We start from the raw sequence: 23,111 nt of genomic DNA, 5'->3' as shown, positions 1-23,111 counted from the left end.
CAGTAAAAGAGAATATAAATTACTCTTCATTAAAAAGGTATCATAACTTGCTGGATAAGGATTTAATGAAATTAGGGGTGATTTACTTGCACACATTTAGTTCTACTCTGACATGTGCTTGGATCCAGTGCTACAGTCTTCAAGAGTAAAATCTGGCACACATTTAGTTCTACTCTGACATGTGCTTGGATCCAGTGCTACAGTCTTCAAGAGTAAAATCTGTCACAATTATCTCTAACTCCAAACATGCCAAATTTGTATATTTGTGGACACTGTGTAAAAATTATTTTTGTTAATAATTTTTGGAAACTGTCATTCTTGATATATCAACATTGCAGGGAACAATATGGTACCATGATGCATGTCAGCCTTTGTCATGCCACATTTTGATAGCAGAAAGTTGTATATTGTCCATTAAGGGCAGTTTTATAAAAACTATTTAATTTACAGAGATTAGATTTTTCATACTTTATGAAGGTCATGTGTTGATGACCTAATTAGATTTTCAAAAGCATTGCCTCTTTTTTTAAACAGAGTTACAGCTTAATGTGACTTTAAATTTGTCATGTTGGTTCCAGATTCTCTTTAGCATAATTACACAAAATTTATTTCACACAGACCCATTAAGATACAGTTGGGTTCATGTTTTATATGAGCCGATATGGCATGTATACTTGAAAATACCAGTTTATCTCCTACTTTGAAGTTGCTGTGTTTAATTTTTCTCTCAACAAATTAAAATGTTACTATATTTCTTCTCAGAGTTTAGTGGTAAGAAAGTCTGATAAACAAATGTTGAATGTGCAGTGAAGTGATTGATATTTAATGATCATTTTAAATAGGTTTGATTGCTCTAGTTTCAGACAAATTTGATGATGATGATTGTGATGATCATGACATGGTGACGATCCCCCATGGCTTGACATTGGGATGGAGTTTCCCTCTTCAGAAAAGGAAAAACAGTTCTTTACTTAGCCGAAGGCGAGGTAGGGAAGTCTTTTCTTTTCTAGAATGGCAAACTCTGTCACACTACCAAGTCAAGCCACATAAAATGCCATTGCTTCTATAAATGTAGACATCCCTGTGTGTTTATTTTTCATTAATTGCCTTGTTGTAATACCTTAATGTTCATTTTATCAATTCCACCCCCAATTTTTTGTTCACATTTTGTTTTGCATGAAATCAGATTGCATGGAATTTCATAAGTTGCTCTGTCCTGATTTATGATGTTCATCTATTTGCTTTGTTCTTGTTCTTTATGCTTTGCAATCATGCATGATGTACCGCCCTGATTATAAGGGAAATTTTCTGATTCTGACTGAAATCTGACACCAAAAAGTGAGAAAAAAGTAAATCTTGAAAGTAATCCAATTTTTCTGTAATTGTTATGCCCTCAAATATTTTAGATGAAAGTGAAATGGTCTTTTGGTACTTAGGGGTATATTTTAGAGGGAACATATAATGGTGTCTGTGTATGTCAGTCATGCCACATGCATCACAACAGCATTTCCATCCAGTCACCAATGAAGAACTTTATGGATTGAAGTCAAATTGACCAACTTAAAAAACTCTGCATGTTATTTTCTGCATAGTAGTTTGGGAATGATTTGATGGATTGTAACAAAGGCTTTACATTATGAAGACCTAGGCTGAGTATCTTTTACAATGTTTAAGTGCAAAACTTTAAGAGTTACAGTTCCTGTTTTATTTGGTACTTTCCACTTTGATTTCTGAATAATAAGTTTTTGAGGATTTTACAAATTAAAATCAAATTTAAATAATAGTCTTAATGGTAAGACAAACTGCATCAGGTTTCAGTTTTCACTGTTTTCTCTCAGAACTTTTCAGTGTTATGGCTCCTTTTCAACTGAAAGTGTTGAAAGGGCTTCTTTTATCGAAAAAATATATGGAGTTTACTTTATGAATACCCAAGTCTTGTTTTTTTACTATTTTCCCAACAAAATTTGATGGAGTCATGGCTCCTATTTGACTTAGAACTTTCGAACTTCATTTTCCATTCAAAAACTTTTGAATGATTTTATATGTTGGCATAAAATTAGGTGTAAAGATGTTGGTCAGGTTTGATTGTAATCATTTTCTCACCAAATTTTACAGAGTTATGGCTCTTGTTTGATTTAACTTTGCCTTTAAATTACATCATCTTGGCCAGGAGCATCCATGGATTATGGGGCAGATGTCCTTTGCTTATTTTAGGGGGAAATTCTCCAAAAAATGAAGAAAAGTTTCATTTTTATTCAAGAAATATCACCTGTTTGTAAAATTTGTTTTCCAAGTGCTGTTAAACATAACTAGAAAGTCAGAATAAAGAAAATTGGAAAATATCTTAAAAATGAAGAATTTTTTTGGAAAGCTATTTGCGGAGTATTCCAAAATTCCGTAAAACCCTTTTACAATAAACACTATTGGGACTTCAGGTTGACACCAGTTTATGGAGGTGGCCAGTTTCAAGAGATTTGATCAATACTGTACTTGACTGGTTCAATTGTGACTAAAATAGGTGGCCAGTCTGCAGTGAAAACCAGTCTACAGATGGGCTGGTCTAATGATTTTCACTGTAAATATGTTTACTACATTATAGATTTGCAAAATGAGTGACTTTTTGACTACCATGCCAGAATCAGATCAACGTTTATTTATGACTGTCTTTTTGGACTTGAAGCTTGTTGTTATCTTGGCATGGAATTTGTAAACTATACCTTTATATGGAATTTCAAACACTATTACACTTTGCTTCTTTGATTCCATGTGTGGATTTTATAACCCTTGTGTAGAATTTTCAGGCAATGTTTTCCTTTACCTCAGTAATATACATGTATAGAGTTTTTCTAAATGATAAGGATAATTGCCTTGTGTGATAACTTGCATGGAATTTTGTATCCCATATTGCCAAGTGTTTGTCTTTACATGGAATTTTCAGATCACTTTGCAGTTTTTGATCCCAGGTTAGAAAATCTGAAGTGTCCTCATTAAGCTCAATAATTCAGTTTTTTGGAATTTTTAAAATCGTGCTTATTTTGCAGTGTGTGGAATCTTTGCATCATGCTCATTTGGCAATACTTGTACCTTGTATTGATTTTTCAATCATTTGGCTTAATTTATCTTTCTCGGAATTGTGTGAAACTTGTATTTTCTGAAAAAAGTATTTAATTACCACTTAACCATTTGCCAAAACTAAAGGCCAAAGGAAATCCCTGATATCCCACATCACCTTTTTGTAATTAACTGATACCTAAAAATGTACATGTACCCTTGGGCCACATGGTTGCCGTTGCCACAAACAGGTTAGATTTGTTACCATGTATGTATTGAGTATTCTCAGCAAATAAATGGGCATTTTCATGTAAAAATAATACACAGAGGCAAATACCCAAATCTGCTATGGCAGTGCACATAATACATTATCAGCCAGTGTAGTTGTGATTCTATTTTAGTTTATTAAGCGGTATCATTTCAGGAGCAAATTTTTCCACAAAACCTACATTTTGTTAACATTTTGGACTTTCAGATTTTAGAGAGGTGGGTTTCAAGCTGGTCCCAATTTTCCTCATGTCAGTCTTTGATTTTTATCAGCTAGACACTGCTCTTAATGTTTTGAATTTTTCTGGATGTTGAAGACTTTCAGCTTAGAATTCTGTAACAGCAGTTGAACATCCATCGGATGCAAGGGTACAGCTGTAGAAGTGGGACTTACAAAATTGAAGGAGACCATCACAATTATGAGTTTCTGGCATTATTTTACAAAGAAAATTAGGAAATTGATGAAGTGTGATGCATTGATTTCTCCATTGGGATTTGCATATTTCCAGAAAGGGGCATAATTCTAGAGCAAATGTGAGGAAACTAGACATGAAATGTTACAAATTGGAATTACTAGGACAGATATTCTGTCATATCTCAAGCAGAATTTAAAATATCTCTCAATTTTTGGTACCATGCAAACCTTAATAAGGATAAACTTGCCATAATGATTTTTCTTTAAGCACATTGACCATTGCAATTTGTGATGGGATATGTCTTCAGTCTAACAAGCAGTGAAGCATACTTGTGATACATAATTCCCAAAATGCACCAGGACTGAAATCATTTAAATGCCTGACATGATATATACATATAAATCAGTTGGATGTTCAAAACTGCACACATTTTATAAAGTGTTTGCTTGCCCAGGGTGTGCAGGGCAATGCATAATGCACCAGCAGATCTGCATCTGTACAGTTTGTTAGAAGCAGTTGGTAGAATAAACAACATTGACCCAGATCTGCAGGTGCATTATGCCTTGGCATATTGGGATTTTTGTTGCTGCAGTTTGATTAACACTTGTAAGCAATTATAGATAGTACTGTCATGTCCAAAGCAATGAATTTTGAGATTTCTCAGAGTAGCTTCAGTTAAATTCTTGAAATAAAAAATCTGCTTATCCCTTCCCTTGTCCAAATCCAAAAGTTCCATAAAAGCTCCATAGGATCTGTGCTAATATTTCAAAAAGTCTGAAACATTGAAATTTAATGTAAAATGTTGAATTTCATGGTAATTTATGCATTTATTGCATGGACAAATTAAAGAGCAATATTTGGGAAAGTGCTAGGGTGTCACATTGATAAGTTCAAGGGCATTTCATGGCTGATTTAAGCACAAAATCAATTTAAATCTTATGACATGATTTTGAGTATTATGAGGGCTCTATACGACAGAAAACCTATAACTGTCCCCTTCCCTTTCTTGGCATTGTGTTTGTTATAAGAGCTCTGTTGACTATTTATTCCTCCGATCAGTTTCAGCACAGTGCTGTATTATTGATTGAAAAGAATGGCACATTAGAGGGGAGAAAACTTAGTGATCTTGTGATAATTCAGTGTCGTCAAGATGTCTACAACTAGTAGTTATTCATAGCTTGTGTGGGTCAATTTTAAGTCAGAAAAACTGTGGTAAATCCTTGGGGGATAAAAACAATGACACTAATTTGAAATCACTTGTCAGAATAAATTACCAGGTAATTACAAGGGGGTAGTCGGTGATTGTAAAATGGTTATAGTTACATTGATCAATGCCTTGGACTGTTTGATCAGTGCCTAGTACATGATTAGTACTAGTGGCAGGATAAATGATAAATGAAGAATTTTTTTAATGCACCATTTCAGGAGTGGTGGGGCACATGTTTTCACATGCCAGTATCTCAGTCTTGCATCACATGACTACTGTCTTTCATCACATGCACTCACAAACTGGCAGATTATCATCACATTCTTTTGCAATAATCAAGATAGGTATTAATTGCAAGATGTTTAGGTCCTGAAATGACCAGTAGTTGAAGCGCATAATAGTTTAGGTCTGTAATGACCAGTAGTTGAAGTGCATCAAGTTTAGGTCCTGTAATGACCAGTAGTTGAAGTGAATCAAGTTTAGGTCCTGTAACGACCAGTAGTTGAAGTGCATCAAGTTTAGGTCCTGTAATGACCAGTAGTTGAAGTGCATCAAGTTTAGGTCCTGTAACGACCAGCAGTTGAAGTGCATCAAGTTTAGGTCCTGTAATGACCAGTAGTTGAAGTGCATCAAGTTTAGGTCCTGTAATGACCAGTAGTTGAAGTGCATCAAGTTTAGGTCCTGTAACGACCAGTAGTTGAAGTGCATCAAGTTTAGGTCCTGTAATGACCAGTAGTTGAAGTGCATAATAGTTTAGGTCTGTAATGACCAGTAGTTGAAGTGCATAATAGTTTAGGTCTGTAATGACCAGTAGTTGAAGTGCATCAAGTTTAGGTCCTGTAATGACAAGTAGTTGAAGCGCATAATAGTTTAGGTCTGTAATGACCAGTAGTTGAAGTGCATCAAGTTTAGGTCCTGTAATGACCAGTAGTTGAAGTGCATCAAGTTTAGGTCCTGTAATGACCAGTAGTTGAAGTGCATCAAGTTTAGGTCCTGTAACGACCAGCAGTTGAAGTGCATCAAGTTTAGGTCCTGTAATGACCAGTAGTTGAAGTGCATCAAGTTTAGGTCCTGTAATGACCAGTAGTTGAAGTGCATCAAGTTTAGGTCCTGTAATGACCAGTAGTTGAAGTGCATAATAGTTTAGGTCTGTAATGACCAGTAGTTGAAGTGAATCAAGTTTAGGTCCTGTAATGACCAGTAGTTGAAGTGCATCAAGTTTAGGTCCTGTAATGACCAGTAGTTGAAGTGCATAATAGTTTAGGTCTGTAATGACCAGTAGTTGAAGTGCATCAAGTTTAGGTCCTGTAACGACCAGTAGTTGAAGTGCATCAAGTTTAGGTCCTGTAATGACCAGTAGTTGAAGTGCATAATAGTTTAGGTCTGTAATGACCAGTAGTTGAAGTGCATAATAGTTTAGGTCTGTAATGACCAGTAGTTGAAGTGCATCAAGTTTAGGTCCTGTAATGACAAGTAGTTGAAGCGCATAATAGTTTAGGTCTGTAATGACCAGTAGTTGAAGTGCATCAAGTTTAGGTCCTGTAATGACCAGTAGTTGAAGTGCATCAAGTTTAGGTCCTGTAATGACCAGTAGTTGAAGTGCATCAAGTTTAGGTCCTGTAACGACCAGTAGTTGAAGTGCATCAAGTTTAGGTCCTGTAATGACCAGTAGTTGAAGTGCATCAAGTTTAGGTCCTGTAATGACCAGTAGTTGAAGTGCATCAAGTTTAGGTCCTGTAATGACCAGTAGTTGAAGTGCATAATAGTTTAGGTCTGTAATGACCAGTAGTTGAAGTGAATCAAGTTTAGGTCCTGTAATGACCAGTAGTTGAAGTGCATCAAGTTTAGGTCCTGTAATGACCAGTAGTTGAAGTGCATAATAGTTTAGGTCTGTAATGACCAGTAGTTGAAGTGCATAATAGTTTAGGTCTGTAATGACCAGTAGTTGAAGTGCATCAAGTTTAGGTCCTGTAATGACCAGTAGTTGAAGTGCATAATAGTTTAGGTCCTGTAATGACCAGTAGTTGAAGTGCATCAAGTTTAGGTCCTGTAACGACCAGCAGTTGAAGTGCATCAAGTTTAGGTCCTGTAATGACCAGTAGTTGAAGTGCATCAAGTTTAGGTCCTGTAATGACCAGTAGTTGAAGTGCATAATAGTTTAGGTCTGTAATGACCAGTAGTTGAAGTGCATCAAGTTTAGGTCCTGTAATGACCAGTAGTTGAAGTGCATAATAGTTTAGGTCTGTAATGACCAGTAGTTGAAGTGCATCAAGTTTAGGTCCTGTAACGACCAGTAGTTGAAGTGCATCAAGTTTAGGTCCTGTAATGACCAGTAGTTGAAGTGCATCAAGTTTAGGTCCTGTAATGACCAGTAGTTGAAGTGCATCAAGTTTAGGTCTGTAATGACCAGTAGTTGAAGTGCATGGATTGACATAGCTACATGTAAAGCTTCTTGATTCCAGTTTTGAGTAAAAATCATTGTTGCAATTGTTATTTGGTGTAATTTCCGATAACTAACTCAGTGTCATTTAATAATGTGTATTCAAAACAATTCAGTGGTTTCATTTAATGTTTTTTCATAACAATTCGAAGATGAGAATCATGGGGGGGGGAGTGTTCTGTATTGAAGAAGTATAAAGAAATGAATATAATTTAAGTGAGGTTTTCTAATAAGATGTTGTAGGTGGGCCAGTAGGTAGGAAGGCCATATGCTGCACATTTTCAGTTTCCATGTTTGAAGTGAGGTAAACTAATATTGTCGTCTGCTATACTCTCGATTACAGTTTTCACTAGCAAAACATTTTTGAAAATAAGTGAGACTTCTAAAATCTCTGAAAATTGTATTCATAATATTAATATTATATAATTATATTATCTGTGTTTCATTCTTTTCCAGTTGCCTGGTTTACATTTGATCCACTCTCAGCACCCCCTGACATCATCTTCACCAACAACAACCTGACAGCCACCTGCAATAACTTTGACCACCGGGTTATCCTAGGTGGCGTTGGTTTTTCCAAGGGCATTCACTACTGGGAAGTTCAGATTGACCGCTATGAAAACAACTCAGACCCTGCAATAGGAATTGCAAGATTTGATGTGGACAAGTTTTCAATGCTAGGTAACAAAAATATTAATAAGTAAATTAATTAATTATGCATATTTCTTTCTTTAATTCAGACAGATTATTTAAACAGTCAGAATTCAAGTGTAAAACTGTTTATAATATAGAAGTGAATTGGCTGTTTTGCCACACACAAGCAAATAAGTAAGAATAAAACTTTTTTTGTTTTTGCTTATTGGACCCATGATTTTCACCTCCAGGCCCCATTTTCTTAAATCTGACACTTACCCCACTGATATTTTAGATCTAACAAGAGGAAGTCTAAATTTTGGACACAGTCTCCAATTCTGGGACCAGGAAAATTTTGCCTCTTATACAAATCTGGTCCCACATTCACTTTTTCAACTTTTAGCTGTTGTTCTTTCTTCTTTAATATTTGTTGAATGCCTTCAAGAGCTTGCACCCCTCATTTCTCAAATACCGCATACATGTAGTTAGGTCTGTCATGAAATGTGATGACAAGATCAGTGCCTCATGATGCAAAACTATGGCATTGAGCCTTAATGCGTTAACAATTTTTTTATGGACATATTTGACTGCACTGTACTATCTCTATAGTATCTTCATTGAAATAAGCAGAACCTGCTCATGTATGACACTATGAAATGTATATGATTGACAAGGCCACTTCTAGTGTTTCATGAAATCAACACCTAAACTATCATAAGACAGACAGAAATATTTATGATCAAAATGAAGTGTTATTCTTTGGTACTTGGGGGTCAGTTTGTATATGCCACCAACAGAGGTAATGATGTGTCTGTATGTACTAATTACCTTATGTATAGAAATTTTCCATTTGTGTACCCATTTGTACTTACCCCTTGTAGTTTCTCATGTAACAGGTTCCTTTCACTTTATTGAACTCTATCCAAAATTTTATAAATATTTATGAGGCATAGATATTGATCACACAAGGCTAGCAGTTATAAGTTTACCTGAAAAGTACTCAACATAAAATACCGTCATTTGTGGCAAAATTTTACATTAACTTTTGTAGAATTTGATAAACTAGCAAAGAAAAGTCATGAAAATAAATTTTTAGTTTTTACTTAAGGTCTTTAAACCCTAATTTTTGTGAGTGGTTTCATATGAATTTAAAACGCAATCAGTTTGAAGAAATAGAATGTTTAAAGTAACTTGTACAAAAATGTCTTGGCAATATCTGGTTTTTGAATTGAGATTTATCTATGTTCATGGTGCCATACAGTCTGATGATAGAGTGTCATTAACAGTTCTGGATACTATTAGCACCTGTGGTGTTGTGTGTGGTACTGATGCAGCATCAGAATGTAACAAGATGTCAGAGAAAGTCAAGGGAGGAAAGACATTCCACAACCTGATGATGGTGATAGTAAACAGAGGATCACCTCAAACACACACTCACACTCTGCTTCATATATGGGTGACATGATAATAAACACAGGGCACTGCCACCTAACTTCTTTGGCCTCTAGGGCCCCCATCCTCCTTCTGATCTGTCAATATGTATGTTGAAATCAAACAAGAACCACCTGGCCATTACATGCTATATTTTTAATTTACCAGTTATCCAAGTATCAGACCTTTCCATTTGTTTATATTATATCTGTAGCACAGGAATTATTTTTCATAGTAACAACACCCCACCCCACCCATTGGTATGTTCTATACACATTTTAAAAAAATAACAATACATTTAATCATTTTTTAGTCTTTTTTGGCAAAAGAAATTTCATTTTCACCAAGCTGATAACATTTGAGCATATTAAAGAAGTGTCAAACATGTTCATTTATTATCTAACAGATTTTCAGTGTTCATTACTTCACAAATCCTGTAAAATATGAAGTGCAATTTTTATAATTGCAAATAGTTAAAATCTCAAGAAATAAATTTCAGAACTTTGGTTTAAAACCAGTATCTAAAAATATTGTCAAAGCACCCAAGAAGTACATACTGATACACAAGTAGTTCCTCTCTTGTGTTATGAATAACTTTTATGATATACAGATTTTTTAATCCATCTAAATTTACCTTTTATCATCATAAAGACCTGTTCTGATACATGTTAACAATGATTTGGTGAAAGTAAATGTGTTAAACTTTTTTCTTTTAATCTTTGTGTGCATGAGTCCAGCAACAATACAGTAATATAGAAAGACAGTACTACAGGTGTCTGTCCTATAATAAATAAATGGGGCATTGGATTATTACATGAAAACACATTCCAACTTTGACTTTGCTGTTAAAAGTATTTGCTGTTCTGTACATTTTGAAGATTATTCTTTAGCTTTATTGGCCATAGACTTTTAGAGCTTATGTCCATTAGCAAAAGTTTATTATCACTACTCTTAAACTAATTGGAAGATTACCTTGAAACTTTACAAAAATTCATTCCATGGTATATCTAGTTGGTCTTAAATGAAAATGGTGCTGCTTTGACATCTGATAGGGCTACAATTGTCCACCTTGAAATTTTAGTTAGTTCTACATTTTCTGAATGGATAGTCACACCAACACATGGTTTTCACTAATAAATCTCTTACAGTATCTAGTTCATCCCAAATGAATATGGCAGCCATTTTAAAAATCTTTTTATCACTTACAACTTCTACATGGATGATTATTCAAACATGGAGTTTTCACTGAAAGATTTACTATAATGTCTAGCTGGTCTTAAACAAAAATGCTGCCAATATGGCTTCTAATATGGCCATCATGGCAGCCATCTTGAAAACCTTTTTATCACAACTCTGCCTAAACAGAAAGTTATATCCACATGAAATTGATGCCAATTCTGATGTCCAATATGACCACCACAGCAGCCATCTTGAAATTATTGTTCCTGCTTCTCCTAAATGGAAAGCTCTAACAGACATGTCATTTTCACCAAAAGAATTATAATAATCTCTATTGATCTTAAATGGAAGTTTTGTTAATCTGATGTCTATAATGGCTGCCACAGGGCAATCTTTACATTTTTTGTTATCACTACTCATGAATGTTAGTATGGGGTTTTCACAAAAAGATTTATTATAATATTGATCCTAAATTAAAATGGTGCTGATCTAAGGTGTACGTTGCCATCTTGAAAATCTTGTTTTCCCTGTTCTCAAAGGGAAAATCATTGGTCATAACTGAAATAGTGCCAGTTGTACATCCATTATGGTTGCCATGCTGATGGTCTTAAAAAATCTAGTTGCAAATACTCCATATGAATGGATGACCATTATTACAATGGGTTTTCACCAAAATATTTCAAATGATGTTTACTTTGTCCTATATGAAAATCATGCCACAACAGCAGCTAATTTGAAAATCTTGTTATCCCTGAAGAATATCAGAAATCAACACTCAGCAGTTGAAAGGAACAAATGATCTTATCTTGAATTCTCAAAAACAATTTTTGACCATTGGAGTATCGGTTCCTTCAGGGAACTCTTGTTAATAATGTAAAATATGGATGAGCAGTTAGTCTTTGTCTTAGAGTAGCAATACAGTTCATTTACAGATTAAATGGTCTTTATGTAGTTCATCAGATTTACTTAGAGTAGCAATACAGTTCATTTACAGATTAAATGGTCTTTATGTAGTTCATCAGATTTACTTAGAGTAGCAATACAGTTCATTTACAGATTAAATGGTCTTTATGTAGTTCATCAGATTTACTTAGAGTAACAATACAGTTCTTTTACAGATTAAATGGTCTGTATGTAGTTCATCAGATTTACTTAGAGTAGCAATACAGTTCATTTACAGATTAAATGGTCTTTATGTAGTTCATCAGATTTACTTGAGCTGAAAGTAAGTTTACACATACTAAGGGAGATTGTTACACTGTGATAACTCCAAATTTAAGTAATTCATAATTCTTTTGCAGACAAACTGTTTCCAATCACTTGGCAAGTGACATTAGCGCCAAGACATTCTGATTCTCTAATTGCTGTAAATTGCATCAGGGCTTTAGCTGAATGCTCAGATTGGCACAGGGAAGCATTTAATTTGTTACTTGTGATAATATCACCACTCACAGCCACTCCCAACTTGTAGTTGGCACACAATTAGGAGGACATGGTGTAGATTGACCCAAAATAGAATAGATAATTACCCTTAAGCACTTTTAAAAATACATTATTTCCCCTCATGCGCCATTACTTAGGTTATCTCTATGATTTTTTTTTAGGAAGAAAGGTTTTTTGGGAGGATTTCCAAAGTCTTGAAATTATCTTATAATATTGTTTTCTTCTTGCTGATGAAAGTGCAGTTTATATTTGATGACTTCACAATTGTGCCCAGTTGAAATTTTAATTAGTCAGATTTTCAAATGAAGATTCTTCAAATATAATTTCCCACATAAAATTATAAAGTTGACCCAGAAATATGGCAGATAAATAACATACAAAGAGAAAAAATTCTTGAACAAGTGAGAACTGTCTGTTGGGCATTATTTTAAGGGTTTTTCTAATGATTGTTATAATATTAAGGGTTTTTCTAATGATGGTTGTAATATTAAGGGTTTTTCTAATGATGGTTGTAATATTAAGCGTTTTCTAATGATGGTTGTAATATTAAGGGTTTTCTAATGATGGTTGTAATATTATCCCTATGAAAAGAAAGATCAGGTCCATTTGAATTAAACTTTCAAGAGAAAAGAAATCTTGGAATCTTTGCATGATTTGGAGACATGTCTTCTTGGAAGAGCAATTTCCATGGAATTCAAAAGACAAATTCCTTGAATGTGTCTACAAATAATCAGTGTTGCAGATGCTTGTCAGTCTCTAGGATTCCAGGTTTAATTTGCAATTTTGACAGATACAAAGGTGGAGTTATGTGGTTTCCCCATTACATGTATTATTGGTCACCTTGTACCCAAATCTGAGCCATTGAGTACTTTACTCTGGTTCTTTGAAATTATTTTAGTCCTTGAAGGAGCTGCAGGACATATGGTACTGATTATATGGAAAAATGGTAAGCAGCCTGGAAATAGGTGAACATAAAATAGAGTATATATGGGTTAGGCTGACCAGGATTGGTTAATAATGTAAGTTATGTTTTAGGAAAAAGAATCTTTTGAGAGCTTATCCTAGTTGTAAGTGATTTTTTCTTAGAGACATTGTTTTATCAATGGAATTTCAGTCCTTTAACAGTTTTGAGTTTGGAACACTCATTACTAAAATTAGCACCTGACTCATTGGTGTGGAATTGAAGGCACATAGTTCAGACACATGCAGGTCCAGAAAATGCCGCGGTGCATATCCTTTTTTATACATAGAAGCTGACATCCAGGTTTCATCTATACTGACATATATAGGTTTGATCATGAGCACTCAGAAATTTTAAGTTATGGAATTTTTAATATCAACGTGCTTGCATAGGTTTACTATGGGAACTGAATTAAGTACCGTGAGTCCTATAGACAGCTACAGCAATACAGTGGCTCCACATATGCAAGTGCAATGAACTTTCCTATAAATGCCATCATATGGTTCTATTTGTGGATAACAAGCAAAATTAATACGTTTTGTAAACCAGAGTGTTGTTGTTGTTGTTATGGGGTTTAACCCTATTTTTCAGCACAAGATAGGCTATACATGGCGGCCAGTTTTAATGGTGGAGGAAGAACAAGGGAAAACCCTGGAAAGAACCACTGACCCACGAGAAGCTACTGGCAAGCTTTCTCACATACCCACATTGGCCGAACCCGAGACTCGAACCCTTGCAGACAGAGGTGAGATGGCAGTGATCCGTAATGTTGAGCGCTTTAGACCACTCGGCCACTCGGGGCCCCAACCACAGAGTGACTTTCAGTGGGATATTAAACACATATCCATGGTGTTTGCATAGATTTACTATGGGAACTGAATTTGTACCGTGAGTCCTGCAATGGCTCCTGAAGTTAATGACCAAAATGGTGATTTGGAATCCATCATATACCATGTGGGTCAGACATTTGGGGCAAGGCACTTTACTCCAACTACCTTGGCACTGTGTACCTTTCATGTGTTGTTCAGCTGTTAATCACCAAACAAACATACAATGACAATCCATGTTTTTTCTTCAAAAACAAGCCTTAGTGAAGTATTTTAAAAAATTAAGGGGGTCTGTGCATCATAGACATGCCTTTTGATAATAAGTGTTGAGTGGAGATGTACTGTAAAACCATGTATCTTGGACAGCACATGTTCACAACTATAGTCAGCATGTTAGGACAAGTAAATTTTCAAATATGGTTTCATGGTAAGATTACTCATTTTTGAAATTTATTTTGCATATATTAAACATAACAGTTGTATATTTGTTTTTGTAAAGACATATATGGTGTATGATCTATTGGCATAGGCCATAATGCCCATGGAATGTCTGTTTATATAAATTTGTTTCACCTCTGTATCAGGTCTCTTATCACTATTGGCAATTAACAGGGGGTTCTTGGGTTGTTATTGAAGAGTCACACCTGTTAATGTCAAATGGGTTGCCCAACACATTTTTAAGCATAAAGCCAGATTTGTTTCAAAGTAGGCTGCAATTAGGTCATCAGTGTATTATCTTAGGAATAGAAAAGCGAAGTACTGAAACATTTCCTCTTTTGCCGCAGGCTTTGATCTGAACTCTTCCTGGAATATTCATAAAATGTTTAACTGTATAAAAGTTGCCAGACTTAAAGATGCATCAGTACCAGAGGGGTGTATCACCACTTTAGTTACAATATTATACAAATAACAATAGAAATAACAGGAAATTCAGATTCATTTGAAATATTTATAACCTATAATTTTACTAATTGAACATAATTTTTTAATCAAATTGTGAGTATCACAATATTGAGGGCATAATAGGATATATTGCATCACAAAGAAAATATAATTTTCAGTACATATTGATGTATTGTAACATCTCAAATCAGTATACCATATGAATTTGCTTAAAATGTCCAACTGCAAACTCACAGACCCAGATCTGCTGGTGCATTATGTGCCAGATGGTTCTGTGCAACCTGTTAGATGTTATCAGTAAAACAAACAACATAGACCCTGATCGGCAGGCACATTATGCTGCAGTAGATTAGAATCTTTGTTGTTTACAGTTTGACTTGCCTTGAAAGCAAGCACAGATGATACATGTATTTGGGATGTGTTTTAATCATAAAAGCACATGAATAATTTCAGTTCATACATTCATCAAATGTTGTCTGCTATACCATGTATTTTAATGCCAGTTTTATTGCAATTAGTAACCAGTCTGATACCATATATACTCATAATTGTAGTCAAATTGCAAACAACATATATCTGGATCACCACTCTGGTGGTCTAATGGTTAGAGCATCTGCCTCAGATGCGGCAGGTTGTGGGTTCGATCCCCGGCGGAGTCATAGCAAAGACTTACAAAAATGGTACTAACAGCTGCCTTGCTTGGCACTCAGCATTAAGAGATTAGTGTTAGGACTGATGGGCCTAGTGTCAAGATAATGTGACTGGGTGGGACATCATGCTACATGTCTGCAGCATGATGCCCCAGTGCTAAACATCACTATAAAGTGTCACACTGCAGACACTGGAGCGATATGACTGAAAAATTGTTAAAGCTACGTTAAAAATCCAAATCCAAAGATCTGGATCTGCCATAGCATAATGCACATGCATATTAGGGTCTATTTTGTTTATTCTACTGAAAATTCCTGACAAACTAACAGACCCAGATCTGGTAGCGCATAATGCAATGACAGATCTTGGTCTGTGCAGTTTGCAGTTGGACTTGTCTTATAAGCCAGTATATACATTCATGTGTGCAGTTAGACAACAGAAAGAAAATAGCTTGCACATACAAATCTCCATGGGGTCCCGAGTGGCTGTTTGGTCTAAAGCACTCTCCGTTATGGATCACTGCCATCTCACCTCTGTCTGCGTGGGTTCGAGTCCAGGATTCGGCCAATGTGGGTATGTGAGAAAGCTTTCCAGAAGCTTCGCGTGGGTTAGTCGTTCTTCCCAGGGTTTTCCCGGGTTCTTCCTCCACCATTAATACTGGCCGCCATGCACAGCCTATCATGTGCTGAAAAATGGCATTAAACCCCAACAACAACAACAACAACAACAAATCTCCATGATTTCATTATGAGGCAAAAATCTATGGCCTGGACATGATCTCATTTATGAGGCAAAAATCTATGGCCTGGACATGATCTCATTTGTGAGGTAAAAATCTATGGCTATGACATGATCTCATTTATGAGGCAAAAATCAATGGCCTGGACATGATCTCATTTGTGAGACAAAATCAGTGGACTACACATACAAGGTTCTTTGTTTGTTTAATAGTTACTATGTTTATCCTTATATTGCTCACATTAAACTGCAAACAGCATAGATATTAATCTGCCATTTTGTTTAGTATGTTTGTGTAGAAAACTACTTAAATTCCCATAGATTGTGATGGTAATGTCCTGCAAAGTTACTATACTTTCATGATTAGAGGAATACTTCCATCCTATAAATGATCTGTCTGAGAGTAAACTTGTAAACTGATGATGAAAATGATATGCTGCAAGGCTGGTTTTTGAGAGATTCCCTTGTAGATGCCAACATTAAATTCCTTCCTGGTGAGATCTCCCCATTTACATCCAGCAGTATCTCTGCACTTACAGTAATAAAGTGCAAATTGTTTTAGGTTTAAGTTGGCTATTGCATAAAATTTACCCAAACATAGACTTCTGATGAAAAAAATACATTCATTTTAACAGTACTTATTATGCACCAATCAGTGACCTTCATTGTTTTAAATATTTATATTCCACCGCTCAGCCAATGTGGGCATGTGAGAAAGCCTGCCAGTAGCTTCTCGTGGGTCGGTGGTTCTTTCCGGGGTTTTCCGGGTTCTTCCTCCACCATTAATACTGGCCGCCATGTATAGCCTATCGTGCTGAAAAATGGCGTTAAACCCCACAACAACAACATATTCCACCGCACATAGACTGGTTCCATAGTTCATAATATAATTAATATTCATAGCCCATGCTTAATGAACACAAAGTTTTGAATTATCAAGAAAAGGTATTTTGTGATTTACTTTGCTGAATTCTTTGTGTGTTGGATATAATACCTAGTACCAACAATTATATATATATATATATATATATATATATATATATATATATATATATATATATATATATATGGATGCTAGGTCTAGTGGATGCACATTTATTACACACCTGATATTAAGTTAAATTCATGATACCAGCGCATTAAATTTTATGAACATTTAAACTTGGACTAAGAGATCTTGACATGAAATAGACAAGATTAAAGAAAGTTGATTTTGTTTTCCAGGTAAAGAGGACAAGGGTTGGAGTATGTACATCGATGACAAGAGGAGCTGGTTTCTCCATCATGATGAACACAGCAATCGGACAGAGGGTGGAATTCACCGTGGTGGTGTTGTGGGTGTACTTCTTGACCTTGATCAACATACGTTAAGTTATTTTGTAGGTGATGAACCTCATGGACCCATAGCATTTACAGACTTGCATGGAGTGTATTTTCCAGCAGTCAGTATAAATCGTAATGTGCAAGTAACAATAAGGACTGGGCTAGAGCCACCAATTGAGAGTGATGATGATGATGAAGCAGATGAGTGAACTATGTGATAGTAAACCAACTAAACACTGCAGACTTACTAACAGCACTTGGGGGAAAATGCCAGTGAGGATTGAAGTAATTGCTGGTCAATGAAGCCTCAGTTTGGTGTCTTGATTACAGGGCATACATCAACTTTTCACATCGTTCGTTTTGGAACTCAGTTCTATAATCATCCTGGAGATGACTTACATGGTTTTTATTAGATAAAATATGCCGAAGAAGTGGTTCATGTTAGACTCTAAGATTATCTTGTTGAAGCTGGTAATGAAACTTGTTGAGCATTCACAAACATTTTAGACTTAGTAAGACTAATCCAGATTTTAGAACCCGAAATAAAATTGTTCAGAATTTTTGTGGAATCACAGAAAATTTAGGATCCTTTTAGCTTTGACTATTTTACATCCTTACTGAATTACAACAATGTTAAAAAGACCACAGTTAAATCAGTTAACCTTAGAGTTCAAGTACAGTGTTTTTGTACAGTGTTGTATGACTATGGTGCCAGTCTAGTCAGTGATCATCTTTGATGCCTGTTTATGAAAAAAATATACAGTAAGTCATGCTTGTGAATCATAAAGATACAGATATCGCCTTTCTGATGGCATAGCAACATAAAAGACACAGATATCACCTTTCTTATGGCATGGCAATGTAATAGATATATCACCTCTCTGATTGCATGGCAATATAAAGACACATGTATCACCTTTCTGATGGCATGGCAATGTAAAAAATGTATTAGATATCACTTTTCTGTTGACCATGGCAATGTAAAGACTGCATTAGGTATCACCTTATTGCTGGCAGTGGTACTTTAAAGACTCCATTTGGTATCACCTTAATGCAGGTAGTATTAATGTAAAGACTGAATTAGATATTGCCTTATTGCTGTCAGTGTCAGTGTAAAGACTGCATTAGGTATCACCTTAGTGATGGCTGTGTCAATGTAAAGACTGCATTAGGTATCACTGTATTGCTGTCAGTGTCATTGTAAAGACTGCATTAGGTATCACCTTAGTAATGGCAGTGGCACTATAAAGACTCCATTAGGTATCACCTTAATGCTGGTGGTATTAATGTAAAGACTGCATTAGGTATTGCCTTATTGCTGTCAGTGGCAATGTAAAGACTGCATTAGGTATCACCTTAGTGATGGCAGTGACAATGTAAAGACTGCATTAGGTATCACTGTATTGCTGGCAGTGTCAGTGTAAAGACTGCATTAGGTATCACTTTATTGCTGGCAGTGTCAGTGTAAAGACTGCATTAGGTATCACCTTAGTGATGGCAGTGGCATTGCAAAGACTGCATAAGGTTATCACCTTACTGATTGTAATGCCAATGTAAAGACTGTATTAGGTGTCACCTTGATGCTGGTAGTGGCAGTGTAAAGATTTTATCCCATTTGTTTGTACTATATAGAATGTTTGCAGCAGTTTACTTTTTAAGGTTTCCTTGCCAGGGTTTCCTTTCCAAGATTTCCTAGTCAGGGTTTCCTCACTAAGGTTTCCTTGCACATCTGCTTAAGCAGAACATTGTGTCATCAAAATGCCATTTACAGATTCGACAACAAGTTGACCAGAACTCTTGTTTAAATTTATTTTTGTTTTTGTGTATATCAGGATTTAGAAGCTGACATGTAATTCTTGTGATTGCAAAATCTCCCATTTTCAGATCTTAATGATACTCATGGCTAGATTTCAGACTTTTACTTTAAGTAGTATTAAAGTCCTGCGCTGCAGTCAGTGTAATTTGCTTGAAGAGTTTGTACTCAAATTTTTGTCATTTAAAATTGGGCAAAACTTAAAAAATTAGCAGTTAGATGGCAAAGGGAGAGAATTGCAGTTTGGATCTTTGCTGTGACAACATGCAGCAGATAATTTACCTTTGGTAATACAATTAAGAATAAAAGTCCAGAATTTGGATTGGAATCTTCTCTTCTGTAGGAAATCAAACTTTTTGGATCTGCAGCCTTATGTTCCGATTTAAAGTAAAACACAAATTTTAGTCCCCGAGTTTTTCTGTCATAGGTGTTTTGTACAGTGAAATGAAAATCAATGGTCTGTACACATAAAGCTCAGCGCTCTTTTATTCTAACACTTACCACATTTATCCATATAATCTGCACAGCCATCTGTAAGCATCATATAGACTTATAGATACACAATGGCTAATTTGCATATATGCTTTTTACTCATTGGTGTGTATTAATTAGTCAGGGAAAATATGGTAAAGAAAAGTAATCAAATTCTTCATGGAAATTTATTTTATATGCGAAAGAACTTAAGAAGCTGGTAATGTTTCAGTTTAATCATGACCTGAAACGAAAATGTTTGTTTGTATGACATAATTCCAATTTTCCAATAATTACAAATCATTGAATTAGATTGTCTTTTATTACAAGTAATGTCACTCTGAAATTTTGTGATTCATTATTTTTACGGCTTTCATGTAAAAAATTCATGAGACAACCAATGTTATGATTTCTTAGAAGGTAAATGTGTGAGTAATATTTGCACAATATTCCCTCATTATAACTCTGTCCAAAGAATATATAACACCTTATAATGAAGTACACTACATGTATACATGTAATTTTTCTACCTGCCTTATAAAGGAACTGTGTTATAATGAAGCATGATATAGTGAGGGTGTGATGTACATTTTTTTGGTTATTTTATAGCATTATTTATTCATTTTCTATATGCATAAACAAACAATGCAATTACACTGCCATACATCAGCATTTGAAAAGTCATCCTTGCTATTTCCTCATGGATATTGTATACATTTGATATATTTATAAGAAATTTTACTTAAAGTCATAACTGCACCGGTGGCCTAGTGGTTAGAGCATCTGCCTCAGATGTGGGAGGTCGTGGGTTTGATCCCTGGCTGAGTCATACCAAAGACTTACAAAAATGGTACTAAGAGCTGCCTCGCTTGGCGCTCAGCATTAAGAGGTTAGTGTTAGGACTGGTTGGCCTGGTGTCAGGATAATGTGACTGGGTGGGACATCATGCTACTTGTCTGTGACATGATGCCCCAGTGCTAGACATATCTATAAACTGTCACACTGCCGACATCGTAGTGATATGACTGACAAATTGTTAAAGCTATGTTAAAAATCCAAATCACACACACTTAAAGTCATTGTTCCTCAGTCAATATGTCATGTACTTTTACATATGAAAGTGCATGTTACGTTCACTCAAGTGTAACGCCCACCCAACCACAAATAGCAGTGACCCATAACTGCCATCACAGTATACCAGATGATCAATTTCAGCACTGAATAGTGCAGATGGAACTAAATTGTTATATGTGCATTTCTGTGAAAAGCAGGGAAATTGTCATTACCCGTCTCTGTGTCTGTTCATCCATCCAGGACAAAGTTTATTATTGCATCTCATCTTGCACTTCTTGGAAGATTACAATGAAACTTTGTTGACAAGATATTTGGATGATAGAGATGCACCTTAAATTTTCACTTGTTTCTTTGGCCCAACTGTTTTGGAAATGTTTGAAATTATTTTTTTAAAGTAATTTTGAGAATGAAGCTTGCCATTGTTTTTCTTCACACTGCTTGGAGGATTTTTATTTGAAACTTTGTTGGCTAGGCATATGGTTGGTATATATGTGCAACAAGGTTTTACTTTTTTCCTCTGGCCTATTTTGGGGGAAATGTATTGAAAATTGGGTAGAAATAAGGGTGTTTTCAAGAATTCAGTTCATCAATGCTTCTCCTCCCACATTGGAAGATTTTTATTTTTACTATGTAGGCAAAGTAGTTGGTTGGTTTAGATGTGCAATATAGGTTTTTACCTTTTTTGTATTCATTTTTGTAGACATTTTAAAATAATTCGTCTTCAAAATGGTAATTAGTTGAATTGATTTTATCACTTCTCCCACGCATTGCTTTGAGGATTTTGTTGATACTTTGAAGGATAAATATGAGCTCGGTGTAGATGCAGTTTGATTTTACTTTTTTCCTATGACTCGTTTTAGGGGAAATTTATTAAAAAATTGTTATCATGTGGTATTTTATAGTTTGTCAAAATGGGATATTTTGGTGAGTTCATAATCATGTCTTATCCTGTACCACTTATAGAATTTTATTGAAACAGTGATATGTGGTTGGTATAGATTTTTAAAAAGAAAATTTTGAGAATTCAGCTTGTTTATGAAGTATTTGTGAAACCCCAGAGGTTTTTAGTAAGGTGGAATGTATGTTGTTTGTCATACAAACATACACGTTCAAAAGAACATGACTGAAGTGAAGGGATATGTATGTATGTGATGGCATGTACATCTAGATACATTAGTTGTCATATGGTACATATATACACTTGACATTTAGATGATTATCTAAAACTTTGTTGAGTTGTGAAACATGTTTCTCATTAATTCATTGTATTTATTGCACCCATAATCTCATAGGTAATGTGTCATAGCTTTTCTTGATATTGTCTAATTTTACATGATGTGATGAATAAGTCAAATCTTAAAATCAGCATTAGAATTTTTAATAGAGGTATTTCCATAACTGCCAAACAGGTGTTTGATATCATTAAATATAAATTTGATATTTTGTATGAGAGTTCGTACAGTATTTTATAATTATCACAATCATTTGTGATAGCTATTTTGTATGAGTTTGTACAATTTTTTTTATAAAAATCACAATCACTGTGTGTGATCATGTTACAATTTAGTTCATTTGTGTAAGTTTCTTTAATAATTAAAAAGAGTTTCTCAATAAATATGATACAGCTAATGAAATTCTTGTGTTATTTGTAAACTATTCCATGTTTACGTGGAACTTGCTGATGTTTGCATTGCAAATGGACCTAAGCATATTAAGTCAGCAAACTTGAAAAAGAAGTTCTGTATCCTCACTAATTTAGCAGAGGTGTAGCTGCAAAAGTTTAAAGAAAATATGAAGATATACATCTAGAACTAAATAATACAAACTAAATAATACAGGAATACTAACAATTCACTTGGGAATATAATTATGTCTCTTTGTCTATCATTCTTTCTAACAGGTATACAATTTTTCAAGAGAGTTTGTTGGTAAAATTTCATTAAACTTATTTGACAACTCCAAAACAGAATAATCAGCTCCATGAATCCAAATTAAAAACCAAAATCAGTCATTAGTCAATTTATTGGTGAATGTACAGAATTGTATGTTTGATATCAGAAACAAAGACATGCCTAACAATATTATTCAGAATTAAAAGCTCAGTAAATCAGAATTTAGGGCAATGCTGAATTTATCCCAAAACAAAAATCTTTGGTAATAAAGAAAGCAGATAAGGGAAATGCTGCCATCAGTGTAATTTGTGGCAACAATTAAATGAGAAATATCAGCTTTTCTCGAAACCAATTTATGCCAAGTATTAGAAGTCAAATGTGAACTTGGAAC

The 23,111-nt window shown here is 34.9% G+C and overlaps 1 protein-coding gene across 3 annotated transcripts in view; it reads left to right on the top strand.

Annotated features, from left to right (window-relative positions):
- Positions 1-22,462, top strand: part of LOC149804660 (E3 ubiquitin-protein ligase TRIM9-like) — a 180,525-nt gene extending 158,063 nt beyond the window's left edge. For 2 of the 3 annotated variants that reach the window (XM_089942912.1, XM_089942914.1), the window contains 3 exons: positions 858-986; positions 7,838-8,062; positions 17,372-22,462. In XM_089942912.1, the coding sequence (XP_089799038.1) occupies positions 858-986; positions 7,838-8,062; positions 17,372-17,679 (662 nt within the window). In that variant the 3' untranslated portion in view covers positions 17,680-22,462. The remainder of the gene's footprint in view (positions 1-857; positions 987-7,837; positions 8,063-17,371) is intronic. The other variant, XM_089942913.1, reaches the window with a different exon arrangement.
- Positions 22,463-23,111: the final 649 nt, after the last annotated feature.

Source organism: Sinohyriopsis cumingii, chromosome 2, assembly GCF_028554795.1.
Source record: "Sinohyriopsis cumingii isolate HCF-2022 chromosome 2, ASM2855479v2, whole genome shotgun sequence".
In the NCBI taxonomy this organism is placed as follows: Eukaryota; Metazoa; Mollusca; class Bivalvia; order Unionida; family Unionidae; genus Sinohyriopsis; species Sinohyriopsis cumingii.
This window is presented reverse-complemented; position numbering and strand designations above follow the sequence as displayed.